General features: G+C 30.0%; 1 protein-coding gene across 1 annotated transcript in view; it reads right to left on the bottom strand.

Annotated features, from left to right (window-relative positions):
* LOC107443635 (lysosome membrane protein 2) overlaps positions 1–16,853 on the bottom strand; it is a 128,698-nt gene extending 111,845 nt beyond the window's left edge. Inside the window, exon 1 of the mRNA XM_016057571.5 lies at positions 16,231–16,853. Coding sequence (XP_015913057.3) covers positions 16,231–16,419 — 189 coding nt within the window. The 5' untranslated portion in view covers positions 16,420–16,853. The remainder of the gene's footprint in view (positions 1–16,230) is intronic.
* Positions 16,854–18,621: the final 1,768 nt, after the last annotated feature.

Raw genomic sequence — 18,621 nt, 5'->3', positions numbered from 1 at the left:
ATTTTCCTTGCCGAACATGCTTCGAAAAACTTCCTCAAGGAACATTTTCTAATACTAGAGATAAGTAATGAGTTACAAATGAGTTTCGGGAAACGATTTGAGACCGCACAAGTCCATTGAATTTTTAAAATTGCTTTTCAACTGAGCCCGGAAGTTTGCAAGTGCACATGAACTGGTGAATCAAATAATTTTTAAATAAGAGACATTTTTTAATGAAGCTGAATGCATTGACATTCAGTTCATTTTTCAATGAAACTAAATGCAAACTGTAGGCCTTCACTATGTAGTTTACCAACACATTCTTTAATATTTTATTAGAATGAACAAATTTATGCGAAAACAAGTACCAAAATTTTGATTCCTTTTTTTAAGGAGATTTAGGGACATATTTCTGAAGGCTTCTTTTAATATTAAAAATTCATAGATTCCTTTGAATTTTTTGTACTGTTGTATCGTCTAATAAGCATGCAAAAATTGAAACATTTGCTGAGACATTATTTATCTTCAGCTTTTACTAATAAGAAAACTAGAATTTTCACCACTAAACTATTTTTTGTTTCTATTTCTTTTATTGCTTTTACTTTTTATTCATATTTTATTTCGAAATTAATAATTATCTTATTTTCCAATGAATACTGTTTCAAAGTATAACCAATACAAAAATTATTTTTACACTGAAAACAAATTTAGGAAGTTTTGTTCTTCAGCTTCCAAAGGTAGTAAAAATGTGATGGACTATTGCATGCATTTCATTCTCTGAATCATTGCTAATTTTTTTTTAAAAAAGAATATCGTTGCAACTGTTTAAAGAATAAGCGGATATAGTTTTAATTAAGTTTAGATTTCATTGTAAAGTAAAATACTGTATAATTTTCAAAAGTCACGCATGTTTAATAAAAACGCAGGAAAGGTTAATTAAAAGTAAACTAAATGAATTCACAAATCACTTTCCATCATATTTATGACAGGAAGTTTTTACGATGCTTTTTCTGTCAAAGGAGAAAAAGAAAAATGAATTATCTTTCGAAAACAAAGAGAAGGACTGCACGAAATTTTAAGCATTTTTTTTTCACTGTTGCATTGCTACAATAATTTCAAATGATGTTAGAAAATGCGCCACAGGAAAGGGTCCAATATATTTTCTTTTAATTATTTTTTTAAAAAATCAAAATCATCCAAATCAGATTTTTATGAAACTGATTTTCTAGGATTCTTTAAAAAACATTTTATAAATGTATTAAAAGGAAAAAACTTGTATAACTGCTGAAAAAAAAATTTAAATAAACAAATCAAATTTTTTAAACTTTTAAAAACAATTAATTTAGTTGTATTAATTGCAAGTCAAGAAATATTTCTATTAACTATACTTATTTATTAAAAGGAAACAACGCCATTAAAAGACAAAGAAAAGGCAATCAGAACTAATCTTGAAAAGTTTGTCCAAATTTAGAATATCTGCAGCAAAAAACATTTCGAAATTGCACGACTTCAAATTTTAACCTATTAGTTTGAATTTTGCAAGTTCCCACAACTTAAATTTTTACTCATATGGGTACAGTGTCCTGAAAGACTAGATATGATCAGATTTTAACGTATTATGATTAAATCTTGGTATTAAAAATTAGTAGGCTTTAAATGTGGAAGCAATACCCAGAATAATGAAGTTATTCTTTTTTAATGGACCACTAAAATTTAGTAAGATAGTGTCAGGAGAGCGATTAAACATTTGAGCTATTCATTTAGCTTTTTCATGTATCTTGAACTAAACTAAAAGATTTTTATCCATTCATAAAACTCAACCAAATATTTTCATAACTTTTAATTAGCACTATATTACCCAAGGAAGTCATTTTGACTGCTTTTAAATTTCAATTAGAAAACAATGATGTATATAATGACACAATTTCTTAAAATTTTGTGACTTTTTGTACAACATATATTTTTTATTGCTAATATTTACTAATAACTTGTTATATAACAGTAAATAATATAAAAAATATTTAAAATTAATTTCTATCTTTTCTATTCTTTTAGAATCTAGTCATTTTTAATGCTTTTGGGCAATATAGGTATATACTAAGTCTCAGTCTTTCTAGTGTTAAATAATGTGCAAAAACTTTTCAAATGTTAAAGCAAAAATGCATTTGTAACTTATAACTCCGAAATTATTCAACCAATTTCGCTTAAAGTTTAAAAGATCCTTTTAATTAGGACCGTTTAAAGATACATAAACATTTGTGTGTGTGTATATATATATACCTTGCGATTCAACTTTGATTAAAAAAATTACCATTTTAGGTATTCCCTCTTTTGAATTCTCTACAATATGACAGGAAATCACATTTAAAACTTTTTTTTCAATAAAACTTACATTAATTGTCACGAAATACACTGCAAAATAACTTTTGAAGATAAGTTCATAAGTTGATTAAGTGGATCTGTAGAATTTAAAGAGGCAATGCAAAATACCTCAAAACTGAAATCAAAATATGAAATTATGCGAAATTCTAAGAAGAATTACCATTAAATGAATTTAACAAACGAATTTTTAGAAAAAGTTTACGAACATATGATGCAAAACCAGTCTCCGAAGAAATATTTCGTATAAAAGAACTCAAACTTTCAGCATCAGTCTACTAATGTTACAGTAAAAAGCTCAAAAATAGTCAGAATTCGATCTTAAGCAAAAATCCACCCAGAAATAAAAATTAAGTACCATCTTCTTAAGAAGTGGTAAAAAGTTTGATTTTTGTAAGACCTCACACGTTTTGTTTTGGGGGAAGTGGGGAAAGAAACTAAGGACTCCCAGCACAGTGGTTGAAACTCTTAAAAAGCTAGGAAATACTGAATATTAAATTGATCACACGTACTGATCATTAATGTTTTTTTAAATAAACAATATAAAATTTATTATCACAATATTCTAATTATCGGTGTAACTATCCCTACAAAGCGGTTAGAAGTTCTCCTAATCTAGAATGTGACTCTTTAATATACACTTCAATCAGGTGTTACTTCAAAAATAATTGTACCTTCATTTTTCTTGTTTTTAGAAGCTTCTATGTTAAACCTGTAAATAGTGTACTACAGATGTTTAAATCTTGTACGCTAAATTTAATATTTCATATGAACAAAGAAACAAAAAGAATAGACCATGCAGTGTTAGGGAAAACTAAAAGTAACTGCAATTTGCCCTTATTAATTTCATCGATAAAAATGTGAAACATATATCAATGAAATCACAAGGAACAAAATTCGAACAGCTGTTTGTTTTCCTCGGTTCTGCATGGATCATTCTTTAAATCTCTGGAATCAACCAGGGCAATCAAGGGGATATTTTTCATAAATCACAATTAAATTGTAAAATATGAAGTACGCAATTTTTCATAAAGATTTCAAACTGTTACTGTATACTAATTATCTACTGGAATTTACTGTAGAAAACAAATTCAAAAATTATTTACAGTAAAAATATATTTTTGAGCTTCTAAAAACTAATCAATAACAAAAAATTCTGAATTTACTCCCGATAGGTAGGTACTTTATTTACGTCACCCTGAAGCTGCCCACTGGGCATATTGGTGACGATCTAGGAAGCATCCCTGAGGATGATCCGAAGACATGCCATCGCAATTTTGATAATCTGCAGAGGGGGTGGCTCCCCTGCTTTGGTAGCCCGACCACCTGCACGTGAAGTCGAGCACGGTAGAACAGTTTAGCGAGGACCGAAACCGCGCCCTCTCCCCCTAGGCAGACCGCAGCCAGTGATGCTTGACTTCAGTGTCGTTAAGATCAGTCCACTTTGGGACAGCACCTGATAGAAGTGTATAACTAAAAGTAACATTCCAGAGTAGAGAAATTTTGACCACTTCATATTGATTATACAATAACAAAGCATTGTATTAATGATTTTATGTTATTCTTTTGTAGATTACAAAACATTTATACGTTTGAGTAATTGGAGTATTGGCCAACTTTTCAAAGTTCCAGCCACTGTGCTCCAATGGTGCAATTTTTCAAAACGTCGTTCAAATTACCCAACTGAGATCATGAGGTCGATTCTGGCAGCAGACTAAAATTCCGCAGCACTTTAAATCCGTCGTGATACAGTTTTCTTAATTGTTGTTTTTGGAAAGATTGCAATTAACTCTGGTTTGTGTTAGTCGTCCGAAAAGTATTTCCTGTGTATTTCATCACACCAAATGGAATGACACATGTGGATAAGACTAATTCTTCAGAAACTGCAAAGATTTCATCTATGAAAGTAATATTTTTAACTATTGGGAACCCCTCCCTTCCTATATTAAGGCCACCAACTGAAGGTCTAAGCAGCTTTGGGATTCTGAAAAAGCATTAGATAAGCCTAATTAGTTTACAACAAAGTGAATAAAATTTACTGAACAGACGCGACTTTAAAAGTGACATTGAATGTTAATACGTCGAAGCTTTTAGTTTGGAAACATCTAATATCTATTTTAAGACGTTATCAATTAAGTAAATTCGTTATTTCTTATCTGACTTAGCAGTTCAATGTTTAAGCCGGCCTACGGTTATTGTTGCACAGAATATAAAATGACTGACTTATTAATTATCAATGGTTACAAAGTTGACAAAACTATTAAATTTTTATTATTGCTAATGTTTTCTTAATAAAAATCTAAAGCCCAGAATTTTCGTACGGTCAACCCTGTGTGAGTACATTTCTGCAATTCGCTTTTTATATTACTTGCGTTTTTTACAAAAGTATCACTTGGTTCAAAAATTGGATGGGATTAAATTTTACTCGCTGTTGCAGCCACAATCGGATTTATTTATATTTTTATTCTTAAAGGGAGAATACGGTGAAATCTCACATGATTTTAATGTTTGTAACATTCGGAATATAGTAAATTTTTATATAAAGTATTTCGCTATATTTGAAAGATATTTTTCTGACATACATATCAAAAATATTTTTATTACAAGAATGTACTTTAAATTTTCTTATTTATATAAATCTTGTAATTTTTTTAAATGCATGGAAATAAACTTTTAAAATCATTTTGATTAAAAATCCTTAAAAATATATATTGTATTTATTTAGAGACAGTGTTTCGAACTTTATAAATTTCCTTTAGTTTGCTATAAATTTTTAAAATTATAAAGCAGGACTAATCTCCTTATCTCATTCATGTATAAACCATTTGAGTGAGTTTTGTTAATTGTGAAAAATGCATTGACAGATACTTTTATTTAATTCTCTAAAAATATTTTAATTGCTAAAAACTAATTGATTAAGTTTTTTCTTCACTGAATTTATATTACATTTTTTAATAGTCATTGTCATAGTTTTTTTAATAGTCACGTATGAATAGAATTTAAAAATCATTCGTAACAGTTTTATCTCTACATTGCTGATATTCTCTTGTGGTAGTGAAATGAATATTAATAGTCAATTGTACACATGTTTAGAAGAACTTAATTGGAACTAGAAAGCTAGAACTTGAATTGTCATTAAAATAAATATCAAGCAGTTTCAATTCTTTTTTTTCACTTATTAAGATAACTTTAAACTAGTTTCAGTAAACAAGAAGAGTATAAAATTAATGTATTACTCTTAATATTATTAAAAAATAAAATATTCCTCGAAATAAGGAAAAAATGGCTGGTATGAAGTGTTGCTAAAAGATTAGAAAGCTGTATTTTCTAATTATATGTTTTTTTCTCGAAGAGCACATTTTTTTTTATCTGATATTATTCAGAAGTAGTTATCTTAAAAAATTAAAATGTTTGTTTTATTAGAAAAGATTTGAGAAGCACGTTTATGCTTCAAAAAGAAATGCAACGCAAGCGCTCTTTAGTTTTGTTGAAACTGAAGGTAATTATAATTGTAAAAAAATATTTTCAATTCAATACTACTTTTGGTTTAGTAAGTGATCATAAATGGGAAGTTATTACAAAAACTGAAATTTTGAGAAGTTTTGGATAAATTTTGAATGTAGAATTTAAAAAAAGAGAAAAAAAATTTAAAATTTAATTTTTAAAAAGCACTTTGAATATAAAAAAGTTTTATAAATACGAGAACGGTGGACAAAACAGGATATCTCAGGTTTCTTTTCAAGCAACTTCATAGACAGAACTGGTTAAATTTGCTTTAGCTTTACTTTTTACTTCAATTAAATTTTAATGTAAAAAAGATTTTTGAGTGTAAATTTGTTATTCTATAGAAGTACGTAAAAATCCTGATCGGATGAAACTGGATATTTATAGGAACTATGAAATAAAATTACTTTTTTTCATACTGAAATATTTTTTTCTGGTTCTGTTAATATTATAACTTTCGTACACTGAGATACTTTCGGGAGTTTAAAAACAAAGACTAAGAATATATTTAGAATTTTTCATATAATAAGATAACGGATTATATTTAAGAATCGAAACAAAATTTTCATTATATTTCTCTGTTCTGCTATAGGCTTCGTGTGCCTATCGTTGATAGTTGATTATGAGGGATCGTATAATACAATCAAATATTGATGTAAGAAATACTAATCTAAATATGAAAAGATAATATGAAATATTAGATTGAATCCCAGAATGTGATCATCCAATCATTAGATCGAAAGTTATTCAGGGTAGTCCATTTTTTGCATTTCATATCTAGAACAAAAAATGTGGGACACTAAATTTTCGTAATTAACTTCAGTTGCCTTAGAAAACTTCCTTAAGTACTTTGTTTCATGTATGAAAAATTTTTCTCCCTTTTTATACTAATTTAAAATATGTTTTTAACCCCTTTTATTATTATTATTTTTGTCTGAAGTAGTTGTCAGAAAGTTGTCAAAATGTCGATAGTCGTTGTCAAAATTTCGATTATTTTCCTCAATGCCTCGTCGTTTGATATTAACACTAATACTAAGCATTTAGAATGAGTTTCTTAATGCTATAGCCTGTATTACCTCCTCATTTGAATAAATTATAGATTACATCTTTAACTATTTTCCTGTATTCTGATCTACTCTGTTTATAAATTTCGCATAAGTTTTGAAGCATCAAGAAAATTATTCATTTCGTTAGAATATAAGTGAAAAATTAAAAATCTTTCCTTCTCAATTTTTACCTAATTTTTCAGCGACATTTATTTTAAACCTCTTTAGAGCACTATGAACTTTGTAGTTCCTTACTTTGAAAAATTAAAACTTGCTAACCAGATTGAGTGGAAGGCTTTACACGCCAAAATTTTCATTTTCAGTTAGATATATTCAGATATAAAAATGTCTTTTACAACATGTCATTTGAACATTAGTGCGGTATAACCCAGCCCTGGGTATAACCGGGCTCACTGAAATCTAAAATTAACCCAAATACATGCGTTTTTTATGAATTAGAAATTTATGGTAGATTAAAAATAATCATGCTTTTCAGACAGATTTGCCTGACCTTGACATGGAAAATATAGTTTTATTCTTACGTATAAATTAGGAAAATTAGGCACATTATTAAAGTTCTGTCTAAGGAGAAGACTAGACAAAAGTTTAAAAATAATGTTAAGTTCTCAATATCTTTGCTACTCAATATCTTTGCTTTGCTTACCTTATCGTGTATCAAAAACGTAACAGCTGTAGATTTCCTTATGATAAACTCGAATTATCCCAAAAGTAAACTTGATTACTCAAAAGATTTATTAACTCTGCAGCAATACAGCTGTTTTCATTCAGTCTTGTTTCGAACAAATCTTTGAAGAAAATCCTCTCCAGAATTCTTACACAACTATAAAATCGCAAGAAACATTTCCTTGTTTTCCCAAAAATAATTTCAAACATAACTTGGAGTGTTATTTCCACTTTTTTAGAAAAATATAGCCTTGCGACCCACAGTGGATTTATCTTTTGAGACCAGGCATTGAATATGTAGGACATTTTTTTTTATACAATTTTATCATTCAAAAAATATTTTAGAATTTCAGTTTGTGCATGTCTTTACAAAGAGATTGTCTATGTAGTCTTTGTAAAAATATATTTTTAGATCTTTTTTATTGAAATTAATTGCAATAAAAAATAATGTATGAAATTAGATTCCAGTAACTGTTTGGACAGTTTTGTGGAATAAAAATCTCATTTGAGTAGAGTAGATTTTGTTCCGTGACGAAAATTTGTAGAAATGCACACTTATATCCAGGGTTTGACTTTTACCGGACACGGTTTAAAAAAAAAAAACTTGGTTTTACCGGCAAATACCATGGCGAAAAATTGGTATACTATAAGGCCTTGTTTATTTACAGAAATGCTGGTTTGTTACTTATAACTGATAGGAACTTATTTTATTTCCTTTCTGTAGCTAATATCGAAATTGGGCGATGAAAAAAATTGTAAAGAGCAAATAGTTATTTAATTCAAAAATTTTACGTCGTCTCTTATTACTTTTCATTAAAACTAACGATTTCATAACTAACAACAAATTGCCATAACATAATTTTTTGCAAGATGCAAAGAAAAATATAGATAAAGTGCAAACAGCTTTGACTTCACCAATGACACAATGTTGATCAATAGTTAACTATTAAAAGGAAAAATAGTCTGCATGATAGATTGTGATCGACAAAAGGTGTGTACTTTTGAAGTGCACAGTAGAATTTCAAAAAACAGCAGAGAATTTTTTTACGGATTAAGACTACTTACCCGGTGGTCGCAGACATATGTGCATTATAAACATTCCAATTTAAGATTTCAAAACGAAAATAAAATTTGTGTTTTTCACTTTTCTAATATTAATATCAGAAAAAGTCTTATTTATTTTTATTTCAAGTAATATTACTCACTTAAAAAAAGTATTTCTGGCAATAGCAAAAAATAGTTGCCAGAGCGGTAATTTTTTACTTGTAATAAACATTCATTTTTGTTGCATTTAATATTATCAATTGGTGGGGATCTCATCTAGTTTTATTGAATTTTTACTGTATTATAGAGTAATTATAATAAAGCTCTATAACAGAAAAAAATAAATGTAAAAGATTAAAAAGGACAAATTTGAAAATATTTTTTTATTAGGCATAGCAGGACAACTTCAACCCTCGCAAAAATTTTTAGAACTTTAGTTCTTAAAATAATCAGATATTGCAGTAATGTTTACAAAACTACTTTTCTTATGTTCCAAACTATTGTTTCAGAACTGCCTTAAATGCACGCTATAAGATGTTCTGGAAGAAAAAAAAAAACCAGAAAGAATAAGTTTTTCTGTCGATGGAAAAAAATATGTTTATTTTTACAAAAAGTTATAAAGCAAAGGAAAATTTTTTAAGACGGTAAAAACAGTGGGGAAAAACAAGTTTTTCTCAAGACTGCGAAATCCTTGGTAAATACCGGTAAAAACCTCACGTGGTAAGTACTATTCCTACACTGCTTATATCCTACAAAGCATACCAATATACCCTACATTAAAAATATTCGTTAAAAATTTATAAAAGTTATTTTTTAATTGTTTTTTTTATAATTTATCGCACTTATCAGTTAATTTCTAATCTTATTTAAGAAAAAATTACATTTTATGCCATATTATACCTCGGAAGGTTAAAGCAAATTTTTTTAAATCACATTTTTACAGTAAACCACCTTACGAATACGATGGCTAATCTAATCTGGCTATAAATGATTTTAGTAGTTATAATTGCATATATATATATATATATATATAATATCAGATTTCAATTCTAAAACGTAGGTTCATGATGAAATTACATAATTCATAAACCCCGAAAAAAACGTGTCTTAAGGGATACGCCGAAAGCATTATAAACAGTCCATTGCAATGTTATTCGAAATAAAATTTAATGAAGGTTACGATATAAGAAAGAAACTTTAAGTTGGATGCTGTATATCTTATACTTTAAAAAAAATACTATAAAAATGCTTGGACAATTCTCTGACGTTTCATTTGGAAATTTTTTTCACGTCCCGATTTCTCTTCTTCTTGCAATCATTAATTTGAAGATTTTTTTCCCCTAATACTACGAAACTCCTGTTGACCTTGAAAGAACATTAAATCTTCAAATCATTGTTGGTTACGCGATTACATAATTTACGTAATCGCTTATTTTAGTGAAAATTATATGCATATTATAGATAGAAAGGGATATATACGTTACGTATGAAGGAAGTCATGATTTGAAAGAAAAAAAAATGTACTTTTTAATTAGATTGCATGTTGATTAAGGTGAAATGATCCTTAAATCCTTTAACGGTAATTAAGAATAAAAGTATGCAAATATTGAAACTACCTAACTTCTCTTTGGGAGAAAGTTATGGAAGTTACACAAAAAAACTCAAAAGAGATACCATTGAAGTTTTTTTTATATGAAATTAGCCTTTCTGACTCGCGATAACGAGATTACATTTCTCATTATTTTACTGTTAAGTGAAAATACTATCGGGCCTGACTTCTTCCTTCATTCAAGAGTCCTGAACCAGTTATTTTTTAACAATACATGTTTAAATTTTTAAAACCATAAATCAGGCATTGAGTTTGATACTAACGCACATTTCTATATATGCAACAAAAACTCGATATAACAAGTGCAGTCTATTAGTTTCTAAATCACTTATTCTATTGCTCATGCTAAAAGCACGAAAATTGTTTATTAAAAATTAAGCCTTGGGACTGTTTAGGGACCTTTTTGTTTAAGTGACCAATATCATGCGAGAGAGCCGTGATGGCTCAGGGGATAGAGCGTTCGCCTTCCAATGAGATGAACCGGGTTCAAACCCCGGCGATGGCTGGACGATACGAATTCCGCATCCGTCTTGCACCAACCACAGTGCTGACATGAAATATCCTCAGTGGTAGACGGATCATGGGTTAGAGTCCTCTTTCCGTCAGGCTAACCGTGGGTGGTTCTCGTGGTCTTCCTCTCCATGTAACGCAAATACGGATTAGTTCCATCAAAAAGTCCTCCACGATGGCAAATTTCAACCAATACTTCCCTTGTAGGAGTTCCCTTGTCTTCTGTACTGGGTTCAAAATTTCAAGGCTACGTAGGACATTAGCAGTTGTAAACCCTAAAATTGGGTCTGTTGTTGAACGACGGTTATAAAATAAAATATCATGCGAGAAGGAGAAAAAATTTATTTTCGGTATCAATAAGAGTGAACATCATTTCACCTTATTTTCTTATTACAATCTTTTAAGTAAATAAAGAAAAAATAAGTGATTAATAACAAGTCGAATTGTTTTCCCCTTTACAAAAAAAAAATTCCTATTTTTTGAATTTCAAAACAATTTTGTTTATCACGTATCTATTATGTTCTGTTATTATTCCTTTCTCTGACAAAAAACCTCATTGACGTCAAAAGTGGAGTTTCAATGTCACACTTCATTTTAATGCAACTCAAATGCAATTGTTAATTCATAATCACTTTGGCCAACCGTCATTATGTCTCAGAAAATATTTGATAATGATGTGTAAGATTTCATAAGCAAATTAAAGAAATAGTCAAACTAACACATTCAAATTTACTAATCCGATACTAAATTGATTTTGGTTTATCTACGAAGCAGAAATGAACTTAAAAAGAAGCAGGATTGAATTCATTGCATTAAAGTTGCAAATTTTTACGATTTTAGAATTCCAGATAATAATATGCCTTAAATAGATGTTCCATAGCGCGTATTCATCCTATTTTTATAACAAATCTTATAACAATTGTTTTAAAATCCTATATGTAAAGTTTAACTTTTTTTTATCAGTCTTTAAAACATGAAACAATGGTTTAATTTAACGCGTTCAAGTTGCAACTAGTTCTCATGGTATAACGGTTCAAGGAAGCAATGCTATGGTTTACTATACTATTTATTCTATTTTTTCATGTGCATGTTTTTATAGCAGAAATATTTCTTGATATTACCCATGTATCTGCTTTAAAGAAATTATTTAACTAATAACATTTCTTAATTTAGTACAAAAATTAAAACTCAAAATTTAAATATATCACTTAATTTATAAATAAAAGTGTAAAACGTTTAAAGTTAGTAAATAAAAACCCACTAAAGGATATTTACGATTAAACATTAATTTTGATCGTTTTTTATGAGAAAAAATTTTCTACGTACATGAATGCTGATAAAAACTTTTAAAACACTAGGAGAGATGTAAACCAGTTTGCTCATATGTTCAGCTGCTTCAATCTCTTAGAAATTTTAGAAACTAAATTAATATGCAGTGGTTAATGGAGCTCAATATGATTGTATTGAGCCGTGGTGGCTCAAGGGATAGAGCACTCACCTCCCAATGAGAGTTCGAATTCCAGCGATGGCTGGTCGATACGAATTCTGCACCCGGCTCGCGCCGACCACAGTACTGACGTATAAATATCCTCAGTAGTGGATTGATCATGAGTTAGAGTCCCCTTGCCATCAGGATAATCGTGGGAGGTGTTCATGGTTTTCCTCTATATGTAACGCAAATGCTGGTTAGTTCATTGAAGGCAAATTTCTCGAAATACTTGACCCAGGAGTTACCTTGTCTTCTGAATAGAGTTCAAAATTGCGAGGATACGGAAGTGAACATTGATAGTTGTAAACTCAAAATTGGGTCAGAGATAAATATTATTGTATAGTAATTGAATAACATGCTTGAAGAACGATATATTTTGTGTTCAATTCTTAATGCTCTTAAGGTATTGGTTTATAAATGAGTATAGCGGTAAATATTTAATTTTTACATTCTGTCCACTGTTTAATGTCATGAGGACTTATATTTTTAAAAATAGGTTGAGAGTATAAAACGCGTTTGTTAAGTACTATTTTTGAAATTGTTATTAAAATTTATAAAGCTGTAGCAACTGCGCTTCTGTGGTTGTTAATAATCAGTTATTTTAATTGTCAGCATGAGTATATTAAAAGACTTCGATTGCGCAAATAGTTAACGTCAATTCCAAACTGCATTCAATTTCCACAGTAGTCAGATATTTTTTAAATCTACAAAATAATTTCGAATAGTGGGGGAGGGGGAAGCCATTGGACCAACTGAACGAAAGTGGTTATGTCAGTGGTTTAATTTTTTTCGTCTATGAAACAATAAATGATAGAGCTTTTTTGGGCGGAACACTAGCACTATATAAAAAAAAAAAAAGTTAATTAGCAACTGTGTGTATACTAACAAAACAAAAAAAAAAGTTAATTAGCAACTGTGTGTATACTAACAAAACAAAAAAAAAAACAATTTAATTATTTTAAAATTATTTAATGTGTAGACTGAAATATTTAATAAGATGAGATTTTAAAGAAAGAACTCTTGTTATAAACGATGAAAATAGTTCAGAAAAACTCAATTCTTTATTCTTTAATTTTGATCTTTTGAAAGAAAAGCTCGATGAGAAGTACTTCTAAAATTTTAATAAATTTCAAATCTTTTCATGATTTACACAATATACAGTTATTGAAATATATATGTATATATATATTTTTAATTTGCTACCTTTTTCTTTCGCATTTTTACAAAGTTCATAGACAAGCGAAATATTAAGTTGTGGATTGATTGTATATAAATATTATTTCTGGTTAAAAATATTGGATCTCTCGAAACCATTGTCATCCTTCTACAGAACCCTTTGTTTCCGAGGAAGGATGCACACGTGAGTTCTATGAAGCCACATGTGTGTATCCTTCTTATGGTCATTTAGAAGGGTACTAACTCAGGATCATTTTACCCTAATTAAACTGTATATCCTTCCGAGACCTTTAGATAAAGACAAATTTTTACTTAGTAATATGTAGAAATTTAAATGCGATGAAATATTTAAAAATAATGTGTTTTTAATTATTCTTAATGATAAATTTTAACATTTTTTGCGTACTACAGAACTCTTTATAGTGAATTTCTTGACATAAAACAAACTGCACTAGATTCAAATAAGATTTATATGCCGTAGAACTGTTCAAAAGTTTAATTCAATCTTACTCGTTACCTTTATTGTAATTTTCAGAAAATTCTAACAAACGAGAGTAAATATTTTTTATAGTGACAAAGACAAAAATATCTTTGAAGTTATGAAATTTTACCAAATGCTGTCCAATATATTGAACGTTTGTTCTCAAGATGCAGTATAAAGGACTAAAAAACTGAAGTGCCTGATGTTGAAAAATGTCATTTCCGTACGCATACGACTATGCTAATGTGCAAGGTATTCTTTAAACATTAAAAACTGCTCTATTTCTAAGTTTTTAAAACGGTAAAAATTTTAACATATAATTCAATTTCTTGTCAGATTTTTGATAACATAATTTTATTGCAATATTGTATACTTTTATAAGCACTGAGTTCGAAAAAAAAATTCGGAAGATAATGTCACTCATTTCTTGAACACGGAAATTAGAGTCATTTATCGTATTAAACTGACGTATAATTAAGGAAAAATAGGTGAAAATAATTCTTAGAACTGACTCTGCAGATAACTTGAGGAAAAACTTACACAATTAGAAATATCAGGCTCATAGATCTTCAATTTTTCTTAGATTTAACTGCATTTCCTTACATATATGAATGTTGATTTGTGGACACAGGTGAATCTTGTCTAGTTATAAAATGGGATTTAAGGATTGACTTGTAAGATAGCAAGCATTTCTCTTTTTTCACGCCAGGAGTTTGAATTTTAAGCCAAACAGATGGTTTTTATCTCATTCTAAACTATGTAATTTTAAATTATTAGAAACAAGTTTTTGTGAAATCAGTCGCATAGTTTGAGGAAGGTAAATTCAAATATAAGACTTTAGAAGTTTTCTAGCTTAAACTATTTTACCAACTTCGATACAATTTTATATTTTATTATTTAAAATTCGCATGGTTTAAAATAATTTAAAAATTTGTATTCCTTGGAATTCAAAATCTTTTCAACAAACTTACTATTTTTCAGTTACAGGCTTAAAATCAGAAACTATTTTCTTAAGAAATACCCAAATGAAACTAATTATTAATAAAAAAAATGTTCAGTTAACTTATGAATTATAGATTTAATGAATTTGGCAACGTATGTTTCACATACTCTTAACATTTAGATTATGAAATATACTCCGATGAAAAAATTCAAATGGTTATATAAATCTCAAGGCACAAAATAACTATTTTGAAGACAAATTGTTTAAAAAGCTATCTTATTATAGAAACTAATAAGTGTCTTCTAGATCTATTTGAAGAGAACCCCTTAATAGTTTATTAAATCAGCGTCAGCGTTTGATAAACAAGTCTAGTTATTAGATGGAATATACAAATGCAGTTGCGGGATACCATGAACAGTCTCTTAAAGTCAATCAGTTTAAGTGTCAACAGTGCCATCTATCGCCATTACTTATAAATCTAGATTAACTCGCGTTCCACAGTATATTAATCTAAAGTTAATAAGACTGAAATTTTTTTGATGAGTTCGGATCTTTCAAGTCAAATCTAGCTTAACTAGTTTTAAGAAAATATATTCTAGTTTTAGAAGAATCTAGTTTTACTCTTAATTCATGGAATATAAATTATGAATTAAACATTTCACTCTGGTACTGCGTTACGACATAAAACAAATTTGAAGATTTTAATGCTATTCTGTAACAGGTTCAGCATTGAAATTTAATAAAAAGTTTCATTACATTGTTTCTTTTAGATATATTTTATTACCTTCATTTTTGGAACAATTTTATTACCTTCATTTTCATTTTTATTACCTTCATTTTGTATTGCGTTAAACTCATTTAAATTTAGTCGCTGAAATAAGAAACTTCTAGAAATTTAACACATTATGCACAGCCACAAAAAAGTGGTTTCTATATCATAAATACCTATATCAAAAAGTGCAAATTTTTAATATCAAGTAGATATCTTTCTAACCTATCTTTTTAGCATTAAAAAACACTGATTTTGCCTCAGATTCAAATATAAATATTTATATTAATATATTATGGCAAACAAAACTATCTTATTTCTGAAAAATAAATTCCAATAATGAAACACTTATTCTTCCCCTTTTTTTAGTTGAAATAGAGGAACCACCATTTTAAAAGGACGCTAAATACAAATCAGTGAAATACCAGTTGTGAGCCCTTACTACAAAATTGTGTGCTCACATTCGGGAAATTTAGCTTCAAACTCAATACTTTTGGAAGCTCTATATTTTAGTAACTCACAAAACTATATTTTTAAATATTCAAAATTAGAAAATAATCAAAACAACTGAAATAATACTAACATAAAATAAGTTTTAAGAAATTATAAAAACATACCTTTGCTATTAAGACTCTAAACAAATTCGGAAAAATGGAATATCCCACAATACCAATAACAGAAAATGTTATTCCTAGCAAAAGTAAGACTGTTCTTAATTTCTTGCTTCTAAGCACAGATGCAGGCCTCTCAATTGAAACTGGGTCCTTTAAAAGACAGTCTTGTGAGATGGACATTACTCTTGCCATAATTTAAAAATTAAGAAATGTATTATCTTAACTAATCAATATTTTCCTATCAAAAATACAGACATCAGAACCAGAACAAAAATAAAGAGATTAATTTATATCAACTTGCGTATATGCTTTACCATATGCGCAGTATGAACAAATTATAATTTCTAAATGTCAGTGAAAGTAGTTTCTGTAGCCAAAGTATTAAGATAAGACAGATAAGGTCACAGGTTCATACTAAGAAATCACTAAAAAACACAGCTTTTAAGCAAATCGCCTAAAAGCTCTTATTTTAAGTTTGGTTTAGTTGTTAACGTTACATTAAAGTTACACTATTGGACTATTGAATCTGGAATTCATCCTTAATGATGATTCGAAGGCAATACTAAATGCGCAAATGCAGACTTCACTACTAATTTCATTAGAGAGCAGAGATTGGTAAGAGTCATCCAGCCGTCATACCACACTACCAACCCGTTCAAGCATGGAATTTCCAGGCTCTTGAACCACCGGGGACATTACGTAACAGAGGATTTCGAACCACTGACACAATATCAGAAAAAGTATCCTCCTTAAGCTTAGGGAATTGAACCTCAATCCAAGCCGTAGTAGACGAAAAACACGCCAATTACTTGCCCTTATTTCAAGTAAAACCAACGCAATCACAAGTAATTGATAAATTATAGTTTCAAATTTATAATATAGCTCTTACGGAGCCAAAATGGCTTTAAGAATAGAAGTCTCACTTCTCAATAAAACGAGTCGATCCTGTATCGAATCCTGGAAATGGCTTGTCAATTCCTATTCTGCTACATGCTCTTACCGACCACAGTACTTACTTAAAGTCTCTCCAGTGGTGAATGAATCATGGAATCACGTCTTTAATAATTATCTAATGTAGCATATATACATGAACTACATAACATAAGTATTGAGGTCTTCGTGGCTACATCCTATTGTCTTTTCGATAAACTCTCTGAAGTGAAGCAGTAACAAGTTCGTCTCCAAACTCAAGATGAACCTTTGGCTTTTTTATATTGTCTTTATATGAGATGGGTGAGGGAGTTAGGTGAGGAAGTTTACATATCAATTTGAGCAGGGTTAACATTCCTAATATTGAACGTAGAACCACGAAGTTAAGCATCACGGGCTGCGGTCAGTAAGCGGATGGGTGACCACTTTGATCAGCCTACGTAGGAACCGAATGTGCGCGGTATCGGTTCTCGTTAAACTGTTCTACCGTAAAGTGCTCGACTTCGTGCACAGGTAGTCGGGCTACCAAAGCAGGGGGGCCATCCCCTCTGAAGAAGATCAAAATTGCGATGGTATGTCTTAGGATCATTCGCAAGGATGTTCCCCCGACCGTTGCCAATAGCCCATTGTGCAGCTCCAGTGCGACCGTAAATAATGTACCCACCTACCTAATATTGAACAAAGAAATCTATGCATCTAATAAAAAGTAATAAATTTTAAATTGCCGGATTGAGCAGATCACCGAAGTGAAGCATCACTGGCTGCGGTCAGTGTGCGGGTGGGTGACCACTTTGATCAGTCTGCTTGGGGACCAAAGGTATGCGGCATTGGTCCTCGTTAAACTGTTCTACCGTAAAGTGCTCGACTCCGCGTGCAGGTCGTCGGGCTACCGAAGCGGGGGTGCCATTCCCTCCGCAGAGGATCAAAATTGTGATGGCATGTCTTCGGATCATCCTCAGGGATGTTTCCCAGACCGTCGTCAATAACCCATTGTGCAACTCTAGTACGACGTAAATGAACAACAACAACAGCGAAATTGCCGGGTTGACAAAAGGCATACGGTATGCAAATTTAAAACCGATAACACGAATTACAGATAGACAGAGGAGAGAAATGAAAAGAGAATCGATGGTTACGATAAGAACCGAACCTACTACCTTCGAACTTCGTAGTATTTAGATTAAGTGCAGTAATTCTTTCAGAATTTATGCAAGCAGAACAGGCTTTTGTTGACAACCCAAAACTTGCAATAAACTTCTTGTAAGTTGTATTTATGGTTGCGCATATGTACGCAGTTTCTGTGCTCCTTACAAAGTCTGCTAGATGTATTTTACGTGGTTGGTTTGTCGGTCAGCAGGATCAAACTCATGATCCCCAGTTTTCAGCCAACGATACGATGTAGGTACGGTAGGTACTTTATTTGCGTTGCACTGGAGCTTCACAGTGGGCTATTGGCGACAGTCT

The sequence above is a fragment of the Parasteatoda tepidariorum genome, chromosome 12, assembly GCF_982258835.1.
Source record: "Parasteatoda tepidariorum strain Cologne lab strain chromosome 12, Ptep-v5.0, whole genome shotgun sequence".
Lineage (NCBI taxonomy): Eukaryota > Metazoa > Arthropoda > Arachnida > Araneae > Theridiidae > Parasteatoda > Parasteatoda tepidariorum.
The sequence above is the reverse complement of the archived record's forward strand: the minus strand, read 5'-3'. Positions and strand labels throughout refer to the sequence as shown.